The sequence below is a fragment of the Pelobates fuscus genome, chromosome 10, assembly GCF_036172605.1.
Source record: "Pelobates fuscus isolate aPelFus1 chromosome 10, aPelFus1.pri, whole genome shotgun sequence".
NCBI classification, from domain to species: Eukaryota; Metazoa; Chordata; class Amphibia; order Anura; family Pelobatidae; genus Pelobates; species Pelobates fuscus.
In genome coordinates, this window is record NC_086326.1 from 99,460,937 (window position 1) to 99,487,929 (window position 26,993).

At 35.8% G+C, this 26,993-nt stretch overlaps 1 protein-coding gene across 2 annotated transcripts; it reads right to left on the reverse strand.

The window, feature by feature from the left end:
- Nucleotides 1-508: 508 nt before the first annotated feature.
- ADAM8 (ADAM metallopeptidase domain 8) lies at nt 509-26,677 on the reverse strand. 2 transcript variants are annotated; one of them, XM_063434356.1, is made up of 25 exons: nt 26,601-26,677; nt 22,919-23,019; nt 20,159-20,235; nt 19,172-19,250; nt 16,307-16,383; nt 13,644-13,833; nt 13,210-13,275; nt 13,059-13,127; nt 12,635-12,804; nt 12,226-12,307; nt 11,980-12,128; nt 11,415-11,592; nt 11,107-11,196; nt 10,529-10,718; nt 9,762-9,864; nt 9,239-9,422; nt 8,944-9,021; nt 8,279-8,363; nt 6,669-6,786; nt 4,428-4,623; nt 4,118-4,180; nt 3,761-3,838; nt 3,564-3,611; nt 2,230-2,316; nt 509-1,926 (listed from the first exon to the last, which is right to left on the reverse strand). In XM_063434356.1, exons 1-25 carry the CDS (start codon nt 26,641-26,643, stop codon nt 1,891-1,893), a joined length of 2,637 nt encoding a protein of 878 aa, XP_063290426.1. In that variant the 5' UTR covers nt 26,644-26,677; the 3' UTR covers nt 509-1,890. The 2 variants fall into 2 exon arrangements, with proteins under 2 accessions (XP_063290426.1, XP_063290427.1); XM_063434357.1 differs by having other exon boundaries at nt 22,919-23,016; nt 26,601-26,648.
- Between the last annotated feature and the right edge of the window lie 316 nt (nt 26,678-26,993).

Consider the following 26,993-nt stretch of genomic DNA (forward strand, 5'->3'; position numbering starts at 1 on the left):
CATACAAATTACATAAATTTGGAACACGGAGAAACACATGCCATAATAATTACATATGTATTTTATTGATAAAAAATATAAAATACCTGATAACACTGGCTTCATGAAAGCCGCACAATAACCCCCCCTCCAGTCCCTTGGTAAAATAGTTTACAAGTAATGTAAGCCTATCCACGGATAAACAATCCAAACTATGTACGCTTTCACAATGTATTGCAACATCTCCATACGTAGGACATGGTCCATTAAATACAAATGCAGCATATAGCATTTCACAAAACTAAATGTGTTTTTTTTACCCAGCTAAAGGAGGTATGTGTGCATAATAAATAATTAGCCTCCACTATGTTGGGTAACAACACAAAACGATAAAGGGAGAAGTCAAGTATAAGCATTGCTCTAGAAAGCAACAACACGTTTTAACAATTCAGGAGAATCTAGTAACACAATTCCCTGTTGAGACATAGAGCTGAGATCTTAACTGAGTCACAAGCGTCTTGTGACTGTATTTTTTTATCACTGTGCTTATGTGTGTTTAATTAAATCTCCCCGACAGGCATGGAATGCGACTCAAAGCTTGGTTTGAGATGAATAACAAGTCTTGTTGTACTGTTTATTTTAAAACCAATAACTTTTTAGCCATCTGAAAATGCAGCAATAATTTACGAGATGTTGAAGAAAAGAGGACCTGCAATACATTTAGAGAAATTACTGTGCAAGTTGAGAATGTGCTAAGGAAAAAATAGTTGATCAGTAAAATTCAGGCCACGTAAGGCGATCTATATGTACATCAACAACAAAATCCAGAATTACACAGGATGTGTACCTATAATTCAGTGCAGAGAATTGCATCTATGAAAAAAACATGCATACACTTGTACCTAAAATATGTAAACAGGTGATCTATCTCCAGTAAAAACACACCAATCTGTGTAAGCGATGGCGCAACCTGTAAATTACTGTAGATTATCAGTGATAGGATACCCTCTTAAGTGCAGTATGTTCCGCATCAGGGCAGCTATCCTGATAAGATAAATACTGAATGTGGTTCTTGGAATGTAGAAGTAAAAAAACAGTCTTTTTTTTTGTAACAAGAATGACACGCTATTTATGCATTCTTCTGTCGGATTGTATTTCCTACATGTTAAATATGTGTGGCGAGGGGAATCAGCATTGTTGAAAATATAAAAGAACTCCTTTTTTGCTAAAGACAAAAGAAAAGTATACATAAGCCAGTGCAAATTAAAGGGTGTATTTAGATTGACCTATATAAACAGCAGGTGTTTCATTGGAAACAGATTTGTTCTGCACCAGGTCTTCTTTAGAGACAAAATAGTGCAAATATTGCAGTGCTGCCGAATAAAAGGTCCCATAAAGCATTTGGCTTACTTAAACCCTCTTGAAACAAGCTCTGGCCATTTAGAAGGCCTGAATTCTTCTATCCATTTCTCCTCTCAGTAAGTCTTTCAGTATAAATAGTTTGTTTGATCCTCATGATGAGGATAATCCTGGTGCAATATTTCAGATGCTGAGCATAGCCAGCACTTCAACATTTCACTTTATGGTTTCCAGTTCAGTATTAAATCTACAGAAAGAATCTGTAATGCGCTTCCATTGCATGGTTTACTGAGAAAGGGGCTCTCTAACCATAACCACTACGGCTCATAGTGGAATCTTCCTAAAGAGTACTCTTTCTCCCTCCATAACACGGAGTCTTCGGAAACCACAACATTTTTGTTGTGAAACCATCCGTAATCTTCATATTCATTCTTATAAGGCACAACATGAGCTTTGTGTGCAGTCAACAGCAGGAGGCACCATTGCAGTGAGATTCTGCACAATCTCTAAATCTTTGGGTAGTCCGAGTTGGTCTGTAGTGCAAGTAAAGTGTCATCTCCGCTGGACAGGAGGCCTCAGGGCCACTTTCTGTGGACAAAGAAAAAAGAGAGATTGACATTAAAAATTCGGTCAGATTAGTTTCTAAGGCAATCTGGTTTATATTAAAAAAACATGTGTTTATGTCATTGTGGCATTCGTAGCATCTACCATGTATTCCTGCAATAAATGTAGTTTTACGTGTCTACTCTGTTACAATAGGTTAGAATTAAATAAACCAATATAGAGTATTCACAGATTAATATACTAAATAGTATTAGTAATAACGAATATGTAGTATAAAGCTACCCAAGTTTCACATGACCGCATGTTTACATCCCAGTAAATCCTTACCTGTGAGGGCATAGGCGGCATTCTTACTGCGGATGGTTTCACAGGTGGTGATGGTTTCACAGGGGGTGATGGTTTCTGTTTCAATTCCTGAAATGAAAATATACATGTCAATCAAATGTATTTTTATGCAGTGTATATGCCTTAAAAAAGGAAACACTAGTTTAATTAAATGGTTTTCCCAAGGGCTACTTCATGTACTTGTTCTGACATATTTTAAAGGGACATTGTAGGTACTGTAACCACTTCATCCCGTTATAGTGCCTGGACGTCCTTGGCAACATCCTTCCGTTCATTGTTAAATGAATTTCCTCTGCATTCCAATCCCTCTGTCTACAACAGGAGGTCAGTAATTAGCTGAGTGTCAGCTGACAACTCTCAACCTATCACAGGCTCCCATTGCTGGTATGAATTGGTATGGCCAAGTAAAAGTTTAATCTTGGTCTTAAACACACCTCTACAGTGAGAAGGGGGCAGGCTGTGGTTAGCCAGGGACCCTTCATCAGTGTTAAATTGTTTGAAAATAGAATGGAGGGACTTCAATACTCAATCCACTTTAATGAGATTAAGTGGTAACAACTATTTTAAAGGACAGTAGAGTAAATCAACATGACTGACTTATTACCCATACATACACAATCGTATCCCTATAGTATTGTCAAACAATATATTGACTGTGACTCTCAGTAAGCATTGGGAAGTTCAATGAAAAAAAATAGACGCACATGTATTTAATATATTTGTTTAGCTAAACTTTAGTGATCCAATGTCCATGTCTTTTGCAATATTGCTTAATCACATTTATGTAGCAGTTACCATGACATTGGTGCCTAGCGAGAATCTGTATACCACAAGAACTAATCAAGCATGCTTGGCTTATTGGTGTAAATTAGTGGGGCGCAAATACTATTTTCAAAAGGGTCAGTATAAGCACCAACGGTTGTGGTGCACAGAGTATCCAACACTATGAGTGGCTTATAACAAATTGTGAACAGGGCTATGTATAAACCGATAGCAGCTACGTTGTGGATGCCATCTACGTTGTGGATGCTGACTACTGGGGGATTAATTACTTATCCTATAAACCCCCTGCTGAACAGAGAATTAAGAGATAAGATCAGTCCCCCATAGACCAGAATAAGAGAGCTCCTGATTGAGGAAGCTTCTATATGCGGGGTCAGGATCTTCAAAAAGGGAGTATTTTTTTTTTTAATTACAATTTTATGTTGTGTAACTATTATCTACAAATGGTCTTTAAAGGGAGAACAATTCACTAAAAACTCACACCCTATTTTAAAATAATCAGTATTTTTTTGCACAGTACAAAGATTACTTACTGGTTTTGTTTTCAGAGCAGGCAAAGGCTTGTTTGGAGGGATTGGAGCCTGGGAATAAAACAGAGAGAAAATGTGTCACACGAATTTGCAGTGTAGAAATGATAATAGAGCTTTAAACATGTTTAAACCAAATTAGCTAGTATGGTGAGATCTTGCTATATTCACACTCAAGTTATTATAATGAAAATGTCACTTACCTGTGGAATTACAGGTCTGGCTGGTGCATTGACAGGCTTGGCTGGTGGTCCAGGAGGAGCAATTCTAGGTTTTGTTACCTGAAAAACAGTAATGCAACATTAGAAAGATCCGAGCGTCTTAGTGTTGAGAAAATTAACTACATACTATGCAGCTTTCCTCCGTCCATAATATTGCTGAATATAGGCAATTATACAAAGAAGCATAATCGGCAAAAGTCATCAAATTGTCTAGTAAAATCAATAAATGGATGATATGGGCACAACCTACTCCCTGACTGGCGATTTGTCTTTCCCAAACCAAATAAACAATCATTTTTAATGGTAAGTTTTATGGTAAAAGGACAAAATGCAAAATACCTGGGGTGATTTTGGAATTTCAATCGGAGACTTCAGCTGGGAATCCAGAACAAATGTGGGAATCTGTGAAAGGATAGAAATAAGTAAGTACTTTGGCACCATTGTTATTACGAGAATTCTAATGACAAAATATAGCGCAAAATATGATATTAGGATGAGGAAATTAAGAAGATAATTGGGATATCTGATGGACATTGTAGAATGTTACAGAATGCAAGATGGAGTTTTTAGGAAGAGATTGAGCTCAGTTGTTCTAAACTGACATAGATGGAAATATTTATGGATTACATATATGGTTTGCATTTCGTACCTCTTCTATGTCCTCATTTGGGATTATAGTGATGAATGCAGACCTAGAGTCTTCAAGGTTAGAAGTGCTAGCAATCAGCTGGGGACGCCCAATCATGTGATTTGGTAAGCTTTTCTTGATGGGTCTGCTGTTGCTTCTGCTGTCTTGGAAGAGAGGATTGGACAACCCTGAAGAGCGGGAGCTTGCAGTGACCGTTCTGTAATGAACAGTAAAATTAGTTCAATTATTTAACAAACATAAAAAAACAGAACACATACAAGGTGAAGCTGTTTAACATTAATTATCTTCAAAGCTTTAGCTTAAAACATCAGTAGGTACAAGTCAGTAATAAAGACCTTGGGTTTATCTGTGTGTACCAACCTAGTAAACATAGGAGAAATTGTATGGTTATTGAGAAATAAGACTACGTTTGTCAAAGAGTTACTGAAAAACATGCAGGGAAATACATTTGAGTGATGGCATCTTTATTTGGGGTTTGCTTCAAAAATGTATATGGGTTGTGATTGTGGTTAAATCCAGGATATAAAATGGCATTTTCGAAATCTGTAAATGAAGAATTAAGTGGTCAGTTTTTCGTTTTAATTTCTGTTGAATCTGTGTCACAAGTTCCTCTTTACCCGGAAAACCAGAAGCTTGAAGATAAATCAATAAGATGAGACACATCTGGACAGCTGCAGAGAAACCACTAAACCTATGGTCCACTTAAGAGGAAGTGACTCTAAACCTCTGTAGGAAATGATTTTTAGAGGTCAGCAAGAAAAAAGGATCATGAGGTGCAAAAGTTTAACTGATGGTGATATATGCATTTACTATGAACTGTGTGTGTTTCTCTTTAACCCCCTTAAAGAATTAACCTGTTAAGTAGAAAAATGTTTACTACGCCAACATGTTTCTCAAATATATTATTAAATCAATGGTGTGGTGACCCATATTATGTTGACTACAATATTTGTATTTATTTGTGTTTATGCTAAACAAGAATGTTGCTAACATCAGCTAATTTCTGCTTTCGACAGGATGTGTACAAATCGTGTGTTGTATGAAGGATTATGTAGTGGATTTTTTTGTAAATCATATTTCCAAGTATACGTTAACAATCTGTTTAAAGAGCTATATATGCTGCACAGTTTTTTTACTTTTTAAATGCATTGTAACAAAACTGGACAAGTCAGGCTTGCTTGACACTGTTCCTTGCTTCCCCGCTTTGTGCTATTCCAGCAGTACATTTTATGAATACATGCATATACAAAATTCTGCTGAAATCGCTTTACTTTTTTTTTTTAAATCACTTTCAGGAACTCATGATTACATGCAATTAGTTATTTTGTTGGATGCTGCACATTTGGGCCTCTTGACTGTGTACCAAAACACAACTCAAAACAAAAATAGAATAGAATAGAATAGAAAGAAGAAGAAAAAAAAAGTACAAGACCAACGACACTGCTTCTTAAAAAGGCAAACTTACACCGTAACAGGCAGTGCGATCAACAATACCAAATTAGGTAAGGTATTGATGCGTTTACCCAATAACACAGTATTGGTTTCTGATGAAAACATTGTGTCAGTTGTAAAGATGTTTTTTTTTTTATTTGCTATACTTTCTAGATTAGGAGATGCAGACACAGTTTAGTTGTTCCCAGACTGGAATTCAACCAAATATCCTTTGGCGTTGAAGTAAGCAGAGAATATCTGCTTTCAAAATGTATCCGCACAGGATCTAGAAAGAAAAATCTGAGCAGCCAAGAGTCTGTGAAACATGACTCAGACTGTGAGAGGATCATATAGCTGATGGACAAATTCCTCAGATGACTTCTATGTACTGACATAAGAACAAATCAATAATCAGTCACAGAGCTGGGGAATGCTAATGGTAATTACAGTTTGCAACAGAAAACCTTGTTACGGGATGTCAGATTATACAAGAAGAAAGGAATATTGGAAATCTATGCTCAACATACATTTCCATAAAAGAACCAATTTGTCTCTTAACTATATTGACTTTTATTCTAGGCAGAAATCTAATTCAATAGTAAAATAAATCTATTTAATTCCGCACATTTGTAAATGGAAAGTTATTTTGTGAAAAATATCACTTTTTGTATAATGTGGGGGTAATTGCTTTCTCTCATCCAAACAGTTTTTTTACATTATAAATATGTCGTTTGAAATTTCAATCAGTAGGGGTTTTTATGATGCATACTATTTTTGCCAGTTGTGTGTGAAAAACCAAAAAATTGTCACCTTTTTTGAGGATAGTTCCTTTGCCTCCATTTGTAGTAAAAAATCCCTCCTACAATCAAGACGGCAAACAGTAAAACCGCCACCAAAATCCCAGCAACAAGAACCCATTTTTCTTCATCTGCAGAAATGGATACAAGTAGCATTAGCAGTATTCAATAACATGAAGTTAAATTACTTTGTTTTCACAAGTTGCGGTAAAAATTTTAGGATATTCAATGCTGTGATTTTTTTTTTTCTTTCTGTACTTCTGCTTTCTGTAGCATGGAGAGCTGGTTTTATTTTCTGAGCTGATCTTAAAGGGACACTATAATCACCAAAACAACTTTAGCTTAATGAGGCAGATTTGGTGCATAGATCATGCCCCTGTCCTCTTACTGCCCAATTCTCTGCCAGAAGTTAAATCACTTTGTTTATGTAGCCCTAGCCACACCTCCTTACATGTGACTTACACAGCTTCCCTAAACACTTCCTATGAAGAGTCATCTAATGTTTACGTGTCCTTTATTGCAAGTTTAATTTAATTTAGAATCTCCTGCTCTGGTAATAGCTTGCTAGACCCTGTAGACCCTTCCTGTATTTAGTTAAAGGTCAATTTATAGAGCAGGAAATAAAAACTTTGAAAGTAAGTTACATCTGATTGAATTTGAAACCATTTTGTTTTCATGCAAACTGTGTTAGTCACAGTCAGGGAAGGTGTGGCTAGGAATACATAAACATAAACAAAAGTGATTTAACACCTAAATGGCAGTGAATTAAGCAGTGAGACATCAGAGGCATGATCTATACACCAAAACTGCTTTATTAAGCTAAATTTGTTTTGGTGACTATAGTGTCCCTTTAAGATGATGCAGTTTGTTGATGCCTCTACAGTGTTTCTTTTAGGGACAAGAAGAAATTCCCATTACTCTATGATGCTAAAGTTGAAGTACAGCGAGTGATTTATCTACAAAATTATAGTAGCAGTAACTATACGTTTAAATTGCACATTATGTAACCTGGTTATTTATTTACAGAGCAGACAAACAAAGAAGCATGACTCTCTCTTTAACCCCTTAAGGACACATGACATGTGTGACATGTCATGATTCCCTTTTATTCCAGAAGTTTGGTCCTTAAGGGGTTATGCAGTGATGGAAGGCGGGATTGCCTGGAATTATTTTAGGCCTACTACAATTCAAACTTCCTTTGGGATGACAAGATCACAAGCGATGCAGTTCTGTTATCATTAAAACAATGTCGGATGTAGGAAATTCAATTTAGTTCTTTTAAATAATTAAAGTAGGCCCATTTACCAACAACAATTTGTCAATAAAAGCAACAGCTATCTCTCCTGAAAACAATTTTATGTTATATTTAGTGTTGTTTTCTTATAAGTGAGAAGTCTGCTTGCCATTAGAGAGTCTTCTCAATAATATGCAGCTTTACTCCAGTCAGTGTAAGAATGATGGTATGTGTCACTGAATGTTTTCCAGAGGTATGCATCAGCCGCATCTGTTATGATTCATCATTCATGACTTCATACTAATAATTCTTTTTCCAGTTATAATACTAACATAATTGTGTATAGACATATTAAATAAACTGATCATTATAAAAATATTTTTTGTTACCTCCAGTTATCTCAGTGAACTTGTGGTCGCAGTATGGTGGGGCCCAACCTGGTTCACAATGGCATTGCCTCTTGTGATTGCAAACCTGTAATGAAAAGAATTGTTTATTACTCGGCTATTCAGTCACATGGTCTCATAAACACCACTTGATTGGCCAGTGTAGAGTTTTGCCGTGCATGCGCACTAGCCTCCCAATGTTCTCTACATGAAAACACTGTATTGGCTGAGATCATAAAGATTAATCATCAAAGAGGCAAGCATCGCAGCAAGGTAGAAAAGGTAAGTAAATAAGGGGGACGGTGCTGGTACCCTAAGCAGGGAGCAGATCCCTGTAGCATTACCTAGCACTATACTGTACCTTTAAATTCCTTACATTAAGGCATTAAAGGGTTTATATAATGAATGATGGCCATATCAAAAAATAGAATTTACTACAGTGATTTTGTAAATTTAACTGCAAAATGTAAACAAAAATAGTGGATTTTGAAATATTCTCTTAACTGAGCTGCACAATTTAATTTCCTGTGTGTGTGTAAGAAATTTAGGCATGTGGAATTATTTGTGTTGGAATTCAGTCATAACGTGGATAGTAAGGGGATTTAGTGGGCTGCTTTTAAAATAAAATTAATTTATTATATTCAGGCTATTGTGGTTGAGTTACACACCCCACGGTCGTTGCATTTTGCGGAACAATTCTTTTCTCCAAACACCGAAAGATCTCGACACTCTCCTTCAAAGCAGACCTACACAAATACACATGGTAGTTAAAAGCTTGATCAACAATTTTAAGATTTGAGATGTAAGAAAAAGTTAAACACATACTACAAAGTATTTTCTTTAAAAAAAAAAAAATGTAATCCTTGAAATATTCCATCTGATGACATTAATGTACTTATGCAAACTAATAAATATTAATATCGGAATAGGTTATGTTGACAGTTATATACAGTGGATCCTCACCATGCCCATGCCACATTTGGTGCCAGAAAGGACCATTCCTGGGTCAGATGTTAACCCGCTTTCCCTATCTGCTGATTCAGCCACTTTGCATTCGATCCCACCAGACATTATCAGTACGTATTTGTTGTTGGTTGTTGGGAATTCTTTGCCTCTGGTACAGTGTAAGCGCCCACACATAACATCCCTGTTGAAAATTATATGGGTAAATGTTAACTATTTCACAAAAAGGCATGACAGAACAAAACCATTAATGCTAATTAAAACAGAACTGGCCAATCACCATGAACAACTAAATGACCAACACAGTCTGGCTAGAAAAAAAAGCATAGTCCATCTGGTCTGTCCAAACAGATTTGTAAAGAAATAGGTTCTCTATACAATTAATACACTGTCATACAGATTAACTGTAGATAATTAGTTAATTGAACTAACGTTTTCTTTATCAAAGTCGGCGATCGGAGTCAATATTGCTAGCTTAGCTCTATTAACCATAGATAAAACCAAACTTTCCAGAAATACATACTTGCTTTTACATTCTCGATATCCATTAGCTGTCTTTTTGCAGTGCAGATATTTGTTGCCCTGGATGTTATTCTTGAAGCAACTGCCTGGAGCAACCTGGGCCTCTGTAGGAAACAAGGGGAAATATAATCAGATCTCTCAAACTTAAATTGTATAGAACAGTGATTTTCAACAATGGTCCCCAAGCATCTCCAGTGTGTTAAATCTAATTCCTACACAAACACTGCTGGTATGTTCCTTAGTCGGTCCAGTTAGAAAGATAGAACTAAGGGTCGAGCTTCTTCTACTTGTGAACAGGGACCGGAAAAAACATGCTACCAAGTAAAGCTTCATAGACTATTCCTCAAAGACAACTTTACGGGTAAACCAGAGTTTATGGGTGTATCAAATTGTACATATCGGTAGTATTCAAATCCTGAATGGCTGGCAGCCTTAAATGCATAATTTAAGATGCACTTCTGTAGGAGTGAATACTTAAGAAGTCATTTTGAGAAACGTATTTTCAAATAGTCTGATTATGTAGCACACGACAAATTAAAAGAAGTCATTTTAAATAAACAAGCACAATCCAAAGCTATTACAATATTCAGCTAACATAATCTCATATTCTCTAGATGGATTGAGCCAATGAGTTACTGCTATCTTTTACAAAAATCAGTTTTCAATTCCGTGTAACAGTCTGGTTAGTCATGCCTCCAATTCCATTTGCATTATTCTGTTTATCTAAGATTAGAGTGCTCCGAGTCTGAACATGTAAAATAGCCGTACCTGAGCCCCACAAGGCCCTACACTGCTGAATGAGGGATGGGCACTCTCCGTTGTAGCAGTATCCATTCAAGCAGGTAACTCCATTTTCCTGGAAGGCATCCTCGGGGCATTCAGCAGAATTCCCATTGCAATATTCCGGCAAATCACATTCCCCCTTCTTAGTGCGACACATCTCACCGACCGGCCGAATCTAATAAAAACAGGGATTTAGTGAACCTATCCACTGGTTCTACTACTTGTATATATTAGCATAAAAATAATGGCAATAGTACAGGTGGCTGTTGGGTGATTAATCCAAAAGAGATATACTACAAATCCTCCCCCTTCGGAAATCCCTTTCAATGTTGTGTAACATGCTACTTCATATATCACTTTGAAGAACTAAATATCCATAAACTGTTTAATAGGGCTTCCGTCCCTTTCTGTCCCTATCTGTAACAAAACACTGTGAATGAATGATCTACACAGCTAATTTCCTATTACAGCTATATAAATATTTATGTAAAATGTATACATGTTATGGTATGTTATCAGCCACCTAACAATATTACTACATAGTCAATGTACTAAGACCATACCTTGCACTGCTGACAGCATTCTCCCTGAGCACACTGTGCTCCTTCCTTCAGCCGGCATGTGGTTGCATTGCAGCAGGGATCGAGGCAATCCTTAAACACAAAGAATTGCAAAGAGTTAGCTAAGATTACGAGATGATGATTTCTACAGCTGTGCATTATCCCATGGAAATTTAAATGAGTGCGAGTGTATTTGAATAGGCACACATGTATATTCAAAGATAATTGAAATAAAAAAAAAAAAAAAGAATGACCAAAACCACTAGATAACAGGACACATGGAGTGTATGGTTATATAAATATATGGTTACCTCCAGACTTCCACAGTCACATTCTTCTCCACTCTCGACAAACTGGTTTCCACATACTGGCCCTCCAAAGAGCTGGTTAGTATCAGGGGTGTTGAGTAGACAAGTAGGACTCATTTCATTTAAAAAGGTTTGTAAGTCTGTTAAACTGCAGCTGCTGAACATCTTGGGGTAGACGATCCTGCAATTGGAATAAGGACACGTGATTATGTATTCTAAAATATTAACAAGGTCCCTCATAGGTCTAATGATGACAATGATGAAACTAGGAGGCTACTCAGCAATTATTTATCAATATATGTAGATGTAATGTATTAAATAAACAAAACAAAACACACCAAAAAAACATGGTTGTTGGAAGAGCTTTGGCTGCACTGGAGATTGAGCTATTCAATGTGCCCTTGTGCATGCAACCCATAAACAAAAACATTAAAATCTATTGATAGACATGTGTGTGCAGTTGCCAAAATGTATTGGGGAGGGGTAATATAACAAAAACACAACAACAAAAATCCCACACTAATAAACAGATATATTAACCACAAAAGCAAACATGATTATTTCTCACCCCACACTTTTCGACATAACACAGCCACCATTTTCTCTAGTTTCTGTGCAATGACAACCTGGCACATCTTCATCATGGGACATGCCAAGGTTATGCCCCATTTCATGAGCCAATGTTGAGGCAGCACCAATGGGATTTAAACTGTGATCCTGCAGTAGGAATAAAGCATGCATTAATTCATCTCCAGTCTTGTGAAAACCGCATTGTACAATTGTAGAGCCAAACATCAGAAACATTTGTACTCACTTGATTGACCGCACCAGAATCCCCAGTGCACATAGCCAACTTGGTGGCCAACCCCACTGTAGTACCTTCAAATTCAATCCCACTGGAACATAAGAATGAAAGAAAGAAAAAAGTTAAAACTTGGCATAGATCGTTATTATTAGGCCCTTGTCACACATGTGTAGTCCTCTCCTGTTTCTGCAAACAAGCCTGTGTCATATGCCAGGAATTGAATTTCCTGATGCAAACCTGGCCTTTTCAGTTTAGAGTTTTTCTACTGGAAATGTTACAGACTCTGACATATCACTGACTCTTCTAGTACAGTCTGACTAAGCACCGGTTTATACATCACTTTTAACTATTACGTAGCCACGACAGGCCAAAAAAAAAATATATATTTTATCTGCCCATCACTACCCAAGATTCTTACGTGATTAACTGTGCGTTATCATGCCGCCGCTTGCGAAGAAGATCAGTCTTGCGCCACATCAGGAAATTATCAAGAGTTTTACCAGCATTGGTGCTCACGGTGATCTTGTCTTTATTCGTCCACACTTCCATGCCAATTAAAGCCACACGGAATTTTAAGGTACGGTACAACTAAAATAAAAAACATATTTACCATACGTGAAACCGCATGTTCTGCCAGAACTTCCCTCTCATATAATTATGTTAAATTTACTACAGTGGCCTGCCCTTGGCAAGAACACCTCCAGCTTCATTTTAAAAGGACAACATTTATAGTAGAGAAGAATGTATTATTTGATAGATTTTAAAGGTGGGGCAGATTTTAGAAATTTAAGGGAACACTATTGGAGAGTAAATTAGGGGCATTTTAGCGGAAATAGATTTACCTTGTCCACGTGATTAACAATTTCTTTCATGCGATGATGCACGGTAGCCATGTCTTTGTATTTAACATACTGTATGGATATAAAAATAAAGTAATATTACAATCTGAAGATTGCAGTCTGGGACTTAAGGCTACTTTTGTCACTCACTCACCTCAGCATTGTCCACAACAAGGTAAAGCTCCACGTATTTAGTTCCGGACTGCAGGGTAGCAGCTCTCTGAAAGACACATTTGTTATAACTATTAGAGATACCAGATTCTCGGTCATCTGTCTTTATTTGCTATCTTAGTACAATGTGCACACTTGGATGTTTATTCAGGTGTTTGAAACCCGCAACGTTGGTTAAAACAAAGTTTTCAAATTTTTCCTAACTCGGCTATTTTCACAAAAGGTTTGCATTGCACCTTGGCTTTTAATTTTCACGAATTTGTTATTTAATGGCTGAAGCCCTTATTACTGAGGTATCGTGGGATGTGTGAAATACAAGACACTTTCTGCATGTTCCCGGATCTAGCCACGATGAGATCCTAACTTCATAATGTTCTGTAAAGTGTAGTAAAGTTATGTATAGGATGTCGTACTCACCCATGGCTGAGGTTTAAGCATCGCTGCTACTTTGGGTCCATAATCGTAAATAGTTGTTGCATTGCTCCCTTGGCAGACCCCTCTCTTCAATCTGAGGTGCTCATGTTTATAAACAGCGTGTGCCCCCTGTTCACCAGCCCCTGTCAATGGCTCAATCAGATACATCTGTCCTTCAACATGCACGAACCCACTAAAATGAAAAACAATTATTGATTACTGTTTGGCCATAGAAATCTTATAGTAATTGTCAGCTAAGTGTATACCTGTTTAGCTACATGTGGCAACATCATAAAAAAAAAACGATTAAACAACTGCTTTAGACACTCAGTCATCTGATGGAGAGCCAATGTATATTGCTTTGAATTAATAAAACACTAGTACCACCATAAATAATATACCAAGATACGCCCTAATCACTTTGCATATATGCCTTTATATGTCTTGTAAAAACTATTTAATTACAGAATAATAAACTGCTAGTGCCAGGATTAGCCAACTGGTAGCTTTTGTTATTTTAGGACAATCATCCAATGCCAAAACAAATGCTGCCAAATGGGTTACAAACGTCTTGATTTTTAGTTTATTCAATAGCTAGCTCCTGGCATTCTCAGGTGTGATGTGGAAACTTTAAATTAAACCGTTATTAGTAAATTTCTAAATAGAGTCAATGGTGATGGATGGACCATAAAAATTATAAAACTTATAACATTATTTCCTGTTTATGATGAGTTTTAGAAAATGTCCTACTTTTTTTTTTATAGGTCCCATTTTGTTAATATCACTTTCACATGAATAAATAAAATCCTGTAATTTGAATATATAAATGATGTCACTATTTATTGTGTAAATCACTAGATGGTTGCGCAGTACGGACACTGTACACATTTCCTTCTCCAATTTGAAGTGAAGAGAAATGTTTAAGTATATTTAGATATAATTACGCCTATCTCTATTTCGTCACGTCTATCTCTCTGTATTATACACATGTTCCTCTCTCACAGCGGGAAGAGACCCATAAGGAGAATTCATCCCTCAGGCCAGGAAATAGACAATATGAGAAATTACCTCCGCTCGCTTCATTTCCTGTATGTCGTTATGAGATTTGTAGTGTAAGCAATAACAGTTAGAAAAAGGAACTCATTTCCGCTCCGTAAGTTCTGTAATTTTTGAATGCCTTTAACCAGCTAGGATTCCTTTTTTTTGGCTCCTTACAAAAGATAAACTAAATGCTCGTAAGCAATGGAAATGGGAAGAAAAAAAAAAATCTAAACAAAAAAAAAACTTCTGTTGCTCTGGCAACAAAGCTTTTCAACTAACCAGTGTCCTTCTTTATATCACATGATGGGATACACAAGATTATGAATGGGACAGAATCTGATCTGCTGATGGCAATTTAAGAATCATTTCTGGGCATAGGTATTATTCATGATAATGTTATAATTTGTGGTGTCATACGCCGTAAAAGAGCTAAGTTTGATATTGTACATTAATGTTTATCTCTTAGTTTGAATGCTCTGTTTGTTTCCTTCATTGTATGTTGTTTCTCTACTAAGAATGCCATAGATTTTTTAACCACATCCTCGTAAGTATGACAAAACAAACAAACGTGATTTAGAGGAGAATAGGGTAAACCGCTAAAACACACTCTGCTCTGCCAAGAACAAAACATAACCAGTGTACAACAATTAAGGGATGAGTTGAGATACAAATGATTTTTTGATCATCAAAATCTTCATTTGGATTTAGTATTTCAAGTGCGTTTCCTAAAAAAAAAATGACAGGTCCATTCAAACACAGGAATGGATTTAAAGAATTATTTCAACAAAAAAACAAACAAATAGTGTTTTCATAAGACGCTGGTTTTGGTTAGAGTAACCGTTTCTGAGGTTGTGAACACTAAAAAAAAAACTCACCTCCATTACACTGCCCAGTCCAATTTCTAATCTCAGCCTGATCCTCTTTGGCAGACATCAAGGAGGCGAGGGAGGTTGGACTAAGGGGTAGGGTTTCTATTCTCAGCCTGATCCTCTTTGGCAGACATCATGGAGGCGAGGGAGGTTGGACTAAGGGGTAGGGTTTCTATTCTCAGCCTGATCCTCTTTGGCAGACATCAAGGAGGTGAGGGAGGTTGGACTAAGGGGAAGGGGCATGCTGCCATTGGCTGTTAGTCTCCAATGTTGCACATACTTTACAGAAAATTGTTCTGGTCTGGCTAATGACGCCATTGGAAGAGGAGTTACAAAGCAAAGCGCAACTTTAAAATCAGTGAAGTGGTCATGGTGCTTGGAATAACCATTTTAACATATCACAATAGAAAAGGACAAAGGAAAAGCCTCAATATTTGAATCATCATCAGAAATTATTCCAATCTGTTAAAAAAAAAAACAACAACAACTTTTAAATGATTTATCCACAGAAGTCCCCTTTCAAGTCTATGGGATTTTTTGTAGATAAATAATTGGAATAATTTTTTATGCTGATTTAAACTAATTAAATTGAAGCCAAAGGGAATCTATATTTGTGAATAATTTAAATTGTATTGTCATAGAGAAGGGGCATGCAAACACCTTGGGATAGGCATAACGATCCATTGATTAGTAAGCTGTCTCGTCTGAGTACCTATTCATGCTTTATTACAGATACAATATTATAGCGTGATTTACCTTATGCCATTACAGGTATTGATACTGGCTGCTGACTCACTTTCACCTTCCACATGTCCGTGATAGAAGCAATGATCCTGACAATAAAAGAATAACACTCAGGTACAAGCGTAATAATTGGTGGCATGCAATCTATTGACATATATATAGGGTTACCAGATCCACCATATTGTCAGGGACACATATAAGCTCACTGAAGTAGGTGGAATAAAATTAGCAATCTGTTGTGTTCCTGGGAAAATGGACCAATATGCTAAATTATTCAAAGGTAATCCTAGAAAACTGCAGGTACTATGACTAGTTACATCCAGTGTGACATCTATAGGGGGAAAAGTCAACAGGAAGTGTCAAGGTGTAGGTTATTTAAGTGGACACATGATTCACAAAAGATGGTGAGATATTCTTCAGTGGAGCAGTAAAATGTAATCTATAGATTGTGCTATACCACCACAATTGACTACACTTTCAGTCACCTTGTCATAAATAGATTTCTGCTAAAAAAAAATCTGCAGAACAGATGGAAGAACACATTTTTGAGGACAGTCTGTTCTTTGGAGACAAACATGCTTATTCTAAGCCATGTGTTAAGAGAACAAAAGCAAGCAGGTCTTTTCCCAGCCTTCTAGAAGACAGACTGCAAAGAAAACTGAAGAAGTAGAACAGCAGAAGGGTTTGCCTGGTACACACAACTCCCCCCCTCCCCCATCATGCTTGACATTAAAAAAAATACTTAGTGGTGTCTCACAATTTTTCATTCTGGTGTCTGAGGATCCGTCTAAACCAGTTAATTTAAAAAATATATATTTTACTTGATAAAAAGTTTTTTTCTGTAGGTACTTGATTATAAAAAAGTAAATTAAAGGTGCTACGCTGAATATAAAGCTTTGAAAAATGGCGGTCTTCTTATTTGAATGAAAGTTGAAACTCATAGTTTCTGGAAAGGAATTGTGGGGCTTGGCTAGCCATCTAAAGATTTCTGGCTTTAATGTCAAACTGAAAATGAAAGAACTGATGGGAATATTACGATTAAAGTACACGGTTTAAAGTCTCTTAGACATGGCTTTTGTTTTTGTAAAATCATGAAACTGGAGGCTCATCTCAATATGGCAGGATCTAAGTGTGAAAAAGCCTGACACGTGTTGCTTGGAAACCATAGAAATAGTATCAATGTTTACAGGAAAGTATACGCTTCATTACTGAACAGTTCTCAGAAAATGGATGAAACTTTTTTTTACCTTTCTATGAAGTATTATTTGCTTTTGATCACACATTACTTAGAAGCTAAATTTAAATCATTTAAATCATTCTGCTGCATGCTATTCCATTTAAGCACATTTTACACAGGTATAAAGGGGGGGGGGTGATATTTGATATAAATAAGTAGAAGGCGTGATGCAGAGTTGGTGAAATAGCACATTATAAACTTATTAATGCCCATTAATCTTGCTTCTCTTATTTAATTAGAAAGTGCTTTACCAGGAAGAACACATTGAGATTTCTCTCAATTCTAAGTAGGTCATTTTTTGCGATTTTAGATTAAAATGTTATAAATTGAGAGGATGTTACAAAATTAACCCCTTTATTCTCAACCTAAGGCAAAGTAATAAAAAAGAAATTAGAAAAAAATACGTAAAACCTTAATTTCAACTTCACTCAAGTTTAGAATTTAATCCAAGAAAATTTGCATATCCACTGGATTCAATTCTAAACTTGTGTGAAGTTGAAATTAAGGTTTTACTTTTATTTCTATATTTTTTTTTGTATTTTTATTTTTTTAGAAGCCTGCCATTCCTTCCCCTCCCATTCTGTACAGGAGATCAGTAAACATTCTCTTTGGATTCTGCTAACAATCTACATTCCCAATAAATGCTTTTATGTTCCTTGCAAATACCTAGAACAGTGGTATATGTCCTCTGAACAAAAAGTACTGGATAACAAAGAAGTTAAGGCTCACAAGGTTGTACGGAGCAGTCTGCAAATACATTTTATCCAAACTACTACAAATTTTCACCATGTACCAAAGCAGTAGATTATTTTATTCAAATCTGTATAAATATATCACTAACCCATGATTAAGGACACTAGCATTTAGTGGTTTTTGTGTCACACCCACAAATAAATTATCTCAGAGCTTAATCAGGTAATCAGGAAATCCAACATGACTCAACTGGAAACAAGAGTATAGAAACCATGTAACAAGATACCTTATATAGTTTCGCTGCGTGACTGTTACTTCTTACATTTTTTTTTTTTAAACATTTAACGAGTTATGCTCTATGCTACGTATATGGTAAGGTACGGTATATAAATAGCTAATAAAATTAGACTCTTTAACCAAAGACATTTTCCGACATTGGAAGCATAACACCTTATAGAAATTGGTGTTCTTTCAGAACTTCCCTGCTTCGCACACAGTGTAACGTAAGCATATTAAATGCATAAAAAATATATCAGTTACAGGCAGAACTGGGTGGGGGTGGGGTGAGTTGATAAATTAGAGGCAGAACAGGAGCTGATAAGGTTTGATTCCCCGGCCTAAACCCCATTTATAATTTTATTATTGCCTTTATATTATATCTGCTTAAATAAGATACATTGGGCTGCCTATATAGATTTTGATGGACTTTATATAAGTGGATTTACAGTGCACCACTTTGTATGTGTATGCACGGCTCCAGCTTTTAGATATCTCATAAAGCACTGACTACATCAATTGCAACATTTCTTGCAACGAGTATTGCATAGTGCAGCCAGACCATTTGTTTCTATGATGAAACACTGTTCTTTTGCCTTGTTTTGTTGCCTTAGAGATGTGTACAATAAAGGAACACACTGTTGGTACAACAACAAAAAAAAGGAACTTACCTGCCCATTTTGGGCTTCGGTCACCTCTGTTCCATTTTCCGAATAATATGTTAAAGTATAGTCTTTGCTCAGTAGTTCTCTGGGGGGGAAGAGGAACAAAAGTGTAGATTGTTAATAATTTAATTTGTTTTTGCAAAATTAATTTTCTGATCATATTCTACATTTTCTGATCATATTCTAAAGAACAGTGTTTCCTCATCAATTCCTTGTGTAAGTATTAATAAAATCTTCTTGCAAATAAAAGGGATCCTGATATTATGTGTATGTGAAAATGGGCTCATTACAGAAAAGAAAACTGTATTCACTGTATGTAGTGGCAAAGTAAAGAGCGATTTAACATATAGTACGCAGGGCCGACAACGTATGCATCCTCAAAACACACAAACGCAGAACATATAGTGCATCTAACACACATTGCATTTCTAAACACATAGTGCATCTCTGCAGAATGACCTGCATTCAATGCCAAAAAAAGCTTAAAACTGGATGCCTATAATTAGTATTTAATCATCCACATTGTAAATCCCTGAAGATAGTCATTAGTAACCTCATTAGGAAGGAGTGACCATCTTTACTTATTCCGAGCCAGCATTTCAAATGACAGGAGGCAGAAGCAGACTCCTGCTTCATATCTTAAGAGAGGCATTCTAAATCTTGACATACTCTAGGTATACAAAATAACTGTGTTCTGTGGTTTCAAACTGAAAGCTTTGGGTGTTATATTGGCAACGATGACTAACTGAGAAAACTCAGGTTTCTAGTTTTGAGGTTTTACTTTTAGAGTAGGGTTTGTTAAATGCTATAATCAATTCTGTGTGATAAATAGGTTCACGTCAAGGCCTGTCTATTATATTTCACAAATCTATATGAAATGGTATGAGTTTAGTCTACTAGCACTCACAATTGTTTTTTGTTTTGTTTTTTTATCCAGGAAGAGAGAATGCCATACACGCCCACCATCAGCACCATAATATAATGTGTCAATACCTGTTCTTTTGTAACGTTATGGTGTAATTCTTGCCTCCAAATCTCAGGGCGTAGCGTGCATGTTCTGGGTAGAGATTCTGTGGATAAAGACATAAAGAGAACATTGTTATTTTTTTTTAAATGGTGAGTTTATTCATTGGCCAGGTCTACAAATTAACGAATAAGATCAACACAAAACAAGGTGTAAGTTCAACAACTATATTGTGTTTCTGTAGTCTGGTGACTGCAAGTGACCTGTGTTTATTTAAAATTTGTCAATAATCTGCCTCAAAATCACAGAGGTGTTATGCACAACATCATTAAGGACCCAGTCACCCAGCCTACGTCCAGCTGGGCCTGTGATACATCAATGTATTTTTTTGTATTACGATATAATTACAAGCATATATATTCATGCTCTTAAGAATGATCACATCTACATGTCACACATCTATTTTGATTCGCTATTAGATTAAAGGACTTTTAGGTGGGATTACACAATTACATTTGGGCTCATTGTATACGTAGATCTGCAGAGCAGACTACGGTCTAAGGAGACACTGACATATTATCAGTTTTATTGGTATGTAGAATATGCAATAATATAATGCAGTACATGGTCTGTTTTGTTTTTCATATTTAACAGCTATGGAATATTTAGACTTATATGATAGAATGTTGAAACAGACACATGAATACTTAATCCATTTGGGCTCCTGTTTTGTAAGGGTACTGGAATGGAAAACTCATTATTTTAATACTGTGTCAGACTGTTTAATATCTGATTGATCTCATTGAGATATATAAATAGAGGAGGATTCCATGCACTGCCATGATACAGGTTATTTCAAAGAAACTGTTAACCTTCCGGAGATGAGATCGGTTGTGATGGATATCCTGTGATCTCAGTGATCTCATTGCTTCTGGGGCTCTGCTTTTCCCTGATATGTGCTGAGAAGGGCTGGTTTTAATCACAGCCATGAGACTGTACTTCAGGAAATGGGGATGGACCACAGGAGAAGGAGAACAGAAGCCACAGCAGACTAAATAATCTTGGTGTGAACATCCCAGAGTTGGTTTGGAATACCATTCCACGGCTAAGGCGTGGCTGTATGCACAAATTCACTGTAGAATTTTTCATGTACACATATGTATAAACCAAATATACATCCCTACTTAATAGCCAACATTACTAATATTTTTTTCCTCAGTTTGAAAAAGCACCAACATAGTGTGCATTAGCGTTGGAATTATAATTTAAAAAAAGACTACTGCAAACACAAATAATATACAAAAAAACATTAATGTTAAAACCAGAACTGCATAAAGTGTTTGCAGCAATACGTACTCTGTAGTAAAACGTCTGCATGGCATAAAAAATTGATTTGGCAAAACCAATCTGTCCAAAACAAAAATCATTCAGAGAAAAAACGGTTTGGACAAACCAAACAGTGCGAAAAATGGGCACATCAGTGTACTCAAAGTATATCTAGAATGTAAATATCATGTATATATTTCACAGTATACTGATAGACGCATTTCCCTGCCATTTGGTTCACAGAGAAGACGTAACGAATAGAAGGGGAAAAAAAGGAAAAGCAGCAAAAAATAAATATGTAAATAAATAAATATATATATATATATATATATATATATAGATATTTGTTTTACTGAAACTCCTTTTTCCCCTCTATTGGTCATCTGTAAATAAAATAAACATTAAGTTGCTGTCTCCTAACCATCAGTCATATTTTTTTTCCCATCAATCATCTCTTTTTTTTAATTTTACACCGTGGGTGGGACTGCAAATCATCAATCAAATTAAACTGTTCAGCAATTTTAGGTGTCATTTGCTTTGTGACACTCTCATATGGCGATCTAAAATTCAGAGAAATTGCAGTTCGTTTGAAACCAAATGCACAAGCCTACTCTGTAGTGCTTCATGTAAGAATATATTCAAATCAATAAAATAATTGAAATCAATATAACTGATAGTATGATGTAGTCTAGTCTAGTCTCTTAATGTGTGCTTTTATAATAATTGGCAGTGTGTTCAATATGCCTTTTTGCTGATGCCTTCATTAGCATGCTTAATAGATACAGTTAATTCTTTAGAAGCCAAATAGGATTGCATTAAACCACTGAGTAGTTAAGTCAATAATGTAAAAAATATATGTTTTGTGGGAATGAATAAGGGTGTAGTATCCAGACTGTTTACATTATATCTGTGTGTGGATAATCCCACCATCCCTCTCTCTCTACTGTCTGTAGTCAGGGTCCCATAAACCAGCACTTTTATCTGACATGAAAAATAGCTTGATATAAATGAATGAATCATGGGAAGGAAAGGGACCAGTATTTGACAAGCTGTTGAACTATGGCTCCGAGAAATGGTTTATGAGTTTTGTTACAAGAGGTCAGCCATCTCTAATTGGATTTATTTATGGAGAGAAAAAGCTCCCAGTTATCCCACTTTTAACCTCTTGGATGCCATTAGTTCCTCTCTTCACCCAATTCGACAGTTAATATGGCAAAGACAGAGATAATATGAAATAGAGTTTGATCTATCCATCTGTGTGTATCTGCATGGTAGTGTTCCAAATCAGAATGTTGAGAAATGTCAGCGTTCCAAAGACGAACATTCACTGTTCAGCAATGAGAGAATGGAATAAAATTTTGTTCTGCCACACCAAATGTTCTCTTTTGGCAGCCCATGATGAACTGATATTTGTTCCATAAATTAATTCATAAGTAGCATACATGAAAGAATAGTGTTTCTACCTGTGCCAGGTCCCTCTTTAATCTTTCCAGGTGAAGCCTTTGGGGGATTACCCTTTCATAGGTCTGCACGTGGGGAAGATGTACCGTTTCTGAATATCCTGCTGAAACAGAAAATGTCATAAAACCACTGCTCCTTACATGTTTCACATTTCTTTTTTATAAATTCAAAAAAATTATTGGTTTTTTTTCCCAGTAAGTTAATAACCTATAAACAAAATACAATGAAAAAAATAGAATAAAAATGTTTTTCTCTGAAAGTCAAGTATGTATTGATATATTTCATATATTATAAATACTACATATAGGTATTGGTAATACATGCATTATACAGTGGGGAATACCTTGAGATATGCATGTCTTGTTTCTTGTCATAATTATTATTTATACAAAAGTAAACACAAAGCATTGTACATTTTGTACAATTCTCCCTACTGTTAATTAACACATAAGGAATATATTCTATATATTTAACACATTTAAGGAATATATTCTATATCCAATCCTCACTGTGTTCATTACATCAAAGTTAAATCAACCAGAGTAAATTGACTTTCCGTGGTATTAAAACACCTTAGTATTTAATACAGATTTTATATATATATATATATATATATATATATACATATATTACTAATTCTGAGTATTACACAATCCAACAGTTTTGTACAAATCTTAGGTTGAAAAACAGGTAGAGCTCTACTGTCATATTTTGTCCAATCCCAGTAGCCTACACAAGTGATGGCTATGAGATTCACCATCTCACTCACGCAAGACATGATCTATAGAGGCTCCTGTGGATCCTCTATAGATCTCAATGATGTACTCTTGCGCATGCAGATGACGCACCTGGAGCTGCACTGGGTCCCCAGGTTTAAGATTGCGGTCAAGACAAGGGACTTTTATAGGTAAGTAAACCTACATTTGACTGCACCCCAAGGCCACCAGACACTAACCAAAAATGTCACATTCAAGGTCTTTGCAAAATTTGCAAAGACCTCCGAAAGTGACTGATTAATTTTAACATGAGTAACAAAATAAAAATACATGCTCACATTTCTCCATGTTTAACACAAATAATGTAATAATATATTAATTCATTTTCTCTATAAAGTAATCTATTCCAGACTGTCCCTCTACTCTAAAGTGAACCATTTTGCAATGTTGTACAGCTGTGATAACTTTATCAGCAAACTAAAATAATATTTAAATCATAGTAAAGCCATTATACACAAGTGGCAAATTCATTACTTTGCAAATATTTTTCCACCGCCCCTTCACTGCCAATGACATTTATACACAGATTGCTTTTATTTTGAATGGTGCTTTGTAATTGCAATGAGATTATGCCAAATTAAATATAATACAATAAAGACTATTTAATTTAATATGTAGTGTCACAGGAAGTATCCGACTAAGTTATGTCATTCTATTCCTCTCTGATTCTGTATAGCAGACTGCACAGATAATGATATTTATAGTATCCCGACATAAGGAAATACAGATGTCTGGTCTCTGTCAGGCAACTGTACTTACAATATGTGAACACTATGCCTAGATATACATAATGTTTGTTTTCTGCTGACACTCAGGTTTGTTCACCAAGCACCAAATTAAAAACTGAGTTGCGAAATTCAAGTGTCCAATACACATTTGGAAAAATTCTCCAATCCAACTTTTTGTATTATATATATATATATATTACAATTTCTGTTTATGAATGCATGTATACTGATATAACATCTGACATAAAAAAACATATTTTAGTAAAACACTTCAATATGAATAATAATATTATAATATAATAAAAACTAATTGGACGAATTTACTAGTCTTTTTAAATCACACCTCCTCTATATTTTCAAAGAAATGCTAATTTTGCTTCTTTCCAGAACCTATGAATTGTGAAGCCTTGCAAGATGAGCGATACAATGTAATCTATAATAATTTATTTGGTCATTCTTTGCAAAAAGTATTGTAGGGAACAAAGTAAGAATTACAATTCTGTCAAATTACATCATGTATTTTGGGTAGCTTCCAAAACCCCAAAATCTCAAATACATTATTTTATTATTATTATTATTATTTTACTAACATATTTACAAGGGATGAGATATACGAAAACGATGAAAACACTTCCCTTTAAGCAAAGTATATGTAACCCACATTGCCCTTTACTTTGCAGTGAAGAGAGAACAACTAAACTAAGCTGTGTTTAAACATTCACAATATAGTATAGTCTATGGACTGCATACAACATTTTCAAATAAATAAACTGAGCAAGCCAGTGTCTGTTTGCACAAACATGTAAAACAAACAAAAAAGTCATATCAAAACATGTCAAAAAGGTCTGTTTTAATTTTTTGCAGCTAAACTAACACTTCAGTCATCTACTGTGCACTCTAGATATCACCAATTGATCATCTGAGCTTCAATGACCCCCTGTGAAAGTAAACTTTCTAATCAGTGGGCCAGTGAAGTGTTTATTTAAAAAACTTTATTTAGAATGTCATCTGGCAATAAAAGGGTCAATTAAGCTTAATGGCTGGTGGTCAGACTAGTCAGACTACTGTAACACAAAGAGAGTGAGAAGAAGTCAGAGAGAAGGAAAAACAAATTAGAATGAGTAAAAAAAAACAACAAATTAAACTAAACGGGAAAACAATGGAAGAAAGATAACTATTACAATTAAATGTGAAGGACACTGAAATACGAGAGGGAAATACCTCAAATGGGAGAGAGTTAGAAAAGGGTTCATTCACTAAACAGGGAATTGAAAAAGTTATTGTAAAATTGAGGCCAAAATAGCTGGTATGGGGAAATCTTTCAACTTACAGTCACAGTTTGGCCTGATTTAGGTGGTGGGGATTGGGGGGAGCAGATTTGTCTGTACTCTTTTTTTTTTTTAAGACTTTCTTATTTATATGTCTTTTAGTCATTAGTTTTTTTTTTTTTTATTTGGTGTTTTTTTCTTGCATGCATCTTAACTCCCATCATATGCTGCTAATTCACACAGGAAACGTCCCTTCACAGATACATGATATCCCGTACATGACATACATAGGGATGGCTCGGAAAACGCTATAACAGCAAGCTAGCCAGTGATCATCACTGCATAGGACTAGTTTTACATTCTCTTGGGCTATAAAGCACGATACGTCTTTAGATCAAATGTAAAGCCAGCAAACAATGCAAACTGTTTTAATCACTTTAAAAAACAACATTTGCTCCAGATAAGCAAATTCCCAACAATAAGCTCCTACTGATACGATCTAATGTAAGACACAGCAACATTGCTGGCGACATCCCATACAGACAACTAGCCTGGAACTTTCACAGAAAATGCAGTTATCGATTTCTACGTTACTTACATTAACACGTGTGTTTGTGAGAGACATACATACATATACACACACTACAAACTTAAATGGAACTGGTAGAAATGTATACATTAAAAACTCTGCTGGAATCAATACAAATAACACAACGATAAACCATTCAAACAATTATTTTGCACCCCCTGATCATTTGACTAAGCACATGTAAAATCATAAAGCAGGAAATGAATAAACTCATCTCTCCAATCTCCCATGAGATCAGGTCTTCCCAGCCCTGCTCAATATGTTCCCCCCAGTGTCCCCGCACAGCCCCATCCTGTGTTACTGTATCAGCAGTGAGAACTTACCCAGCACAGCCCATAGAGCCAGCAGAGGGAGGACAGAATGCATGCTGCCAGCTTAATTCTGATTGTTCCAATTCCCACACAGCAAAACCACTGACTATATACGGCCTCATTTGCATAACTACATATTCTAATGTAAGAGGGCCTGTGATTGGACAGCCTTTGATTTACTCATTTCCCCCTCCCTCTGATTCATGCTTTTGCCTAAATCATTTGAGGAAGTGAGGAATACGTTGAGATTTCAGGCAACTCTTTGACTGTGTCACTGCAGATCCTGGGGGCTTGGATGTTAGTATTAATGTTTAAATGTGTATTATTAGCAATCTTTCCCAAGTAATTTCCCAACCCAAAATGTATATTTAGACCTTCTAGGAAGAAATATTTAGGGCAGATAAT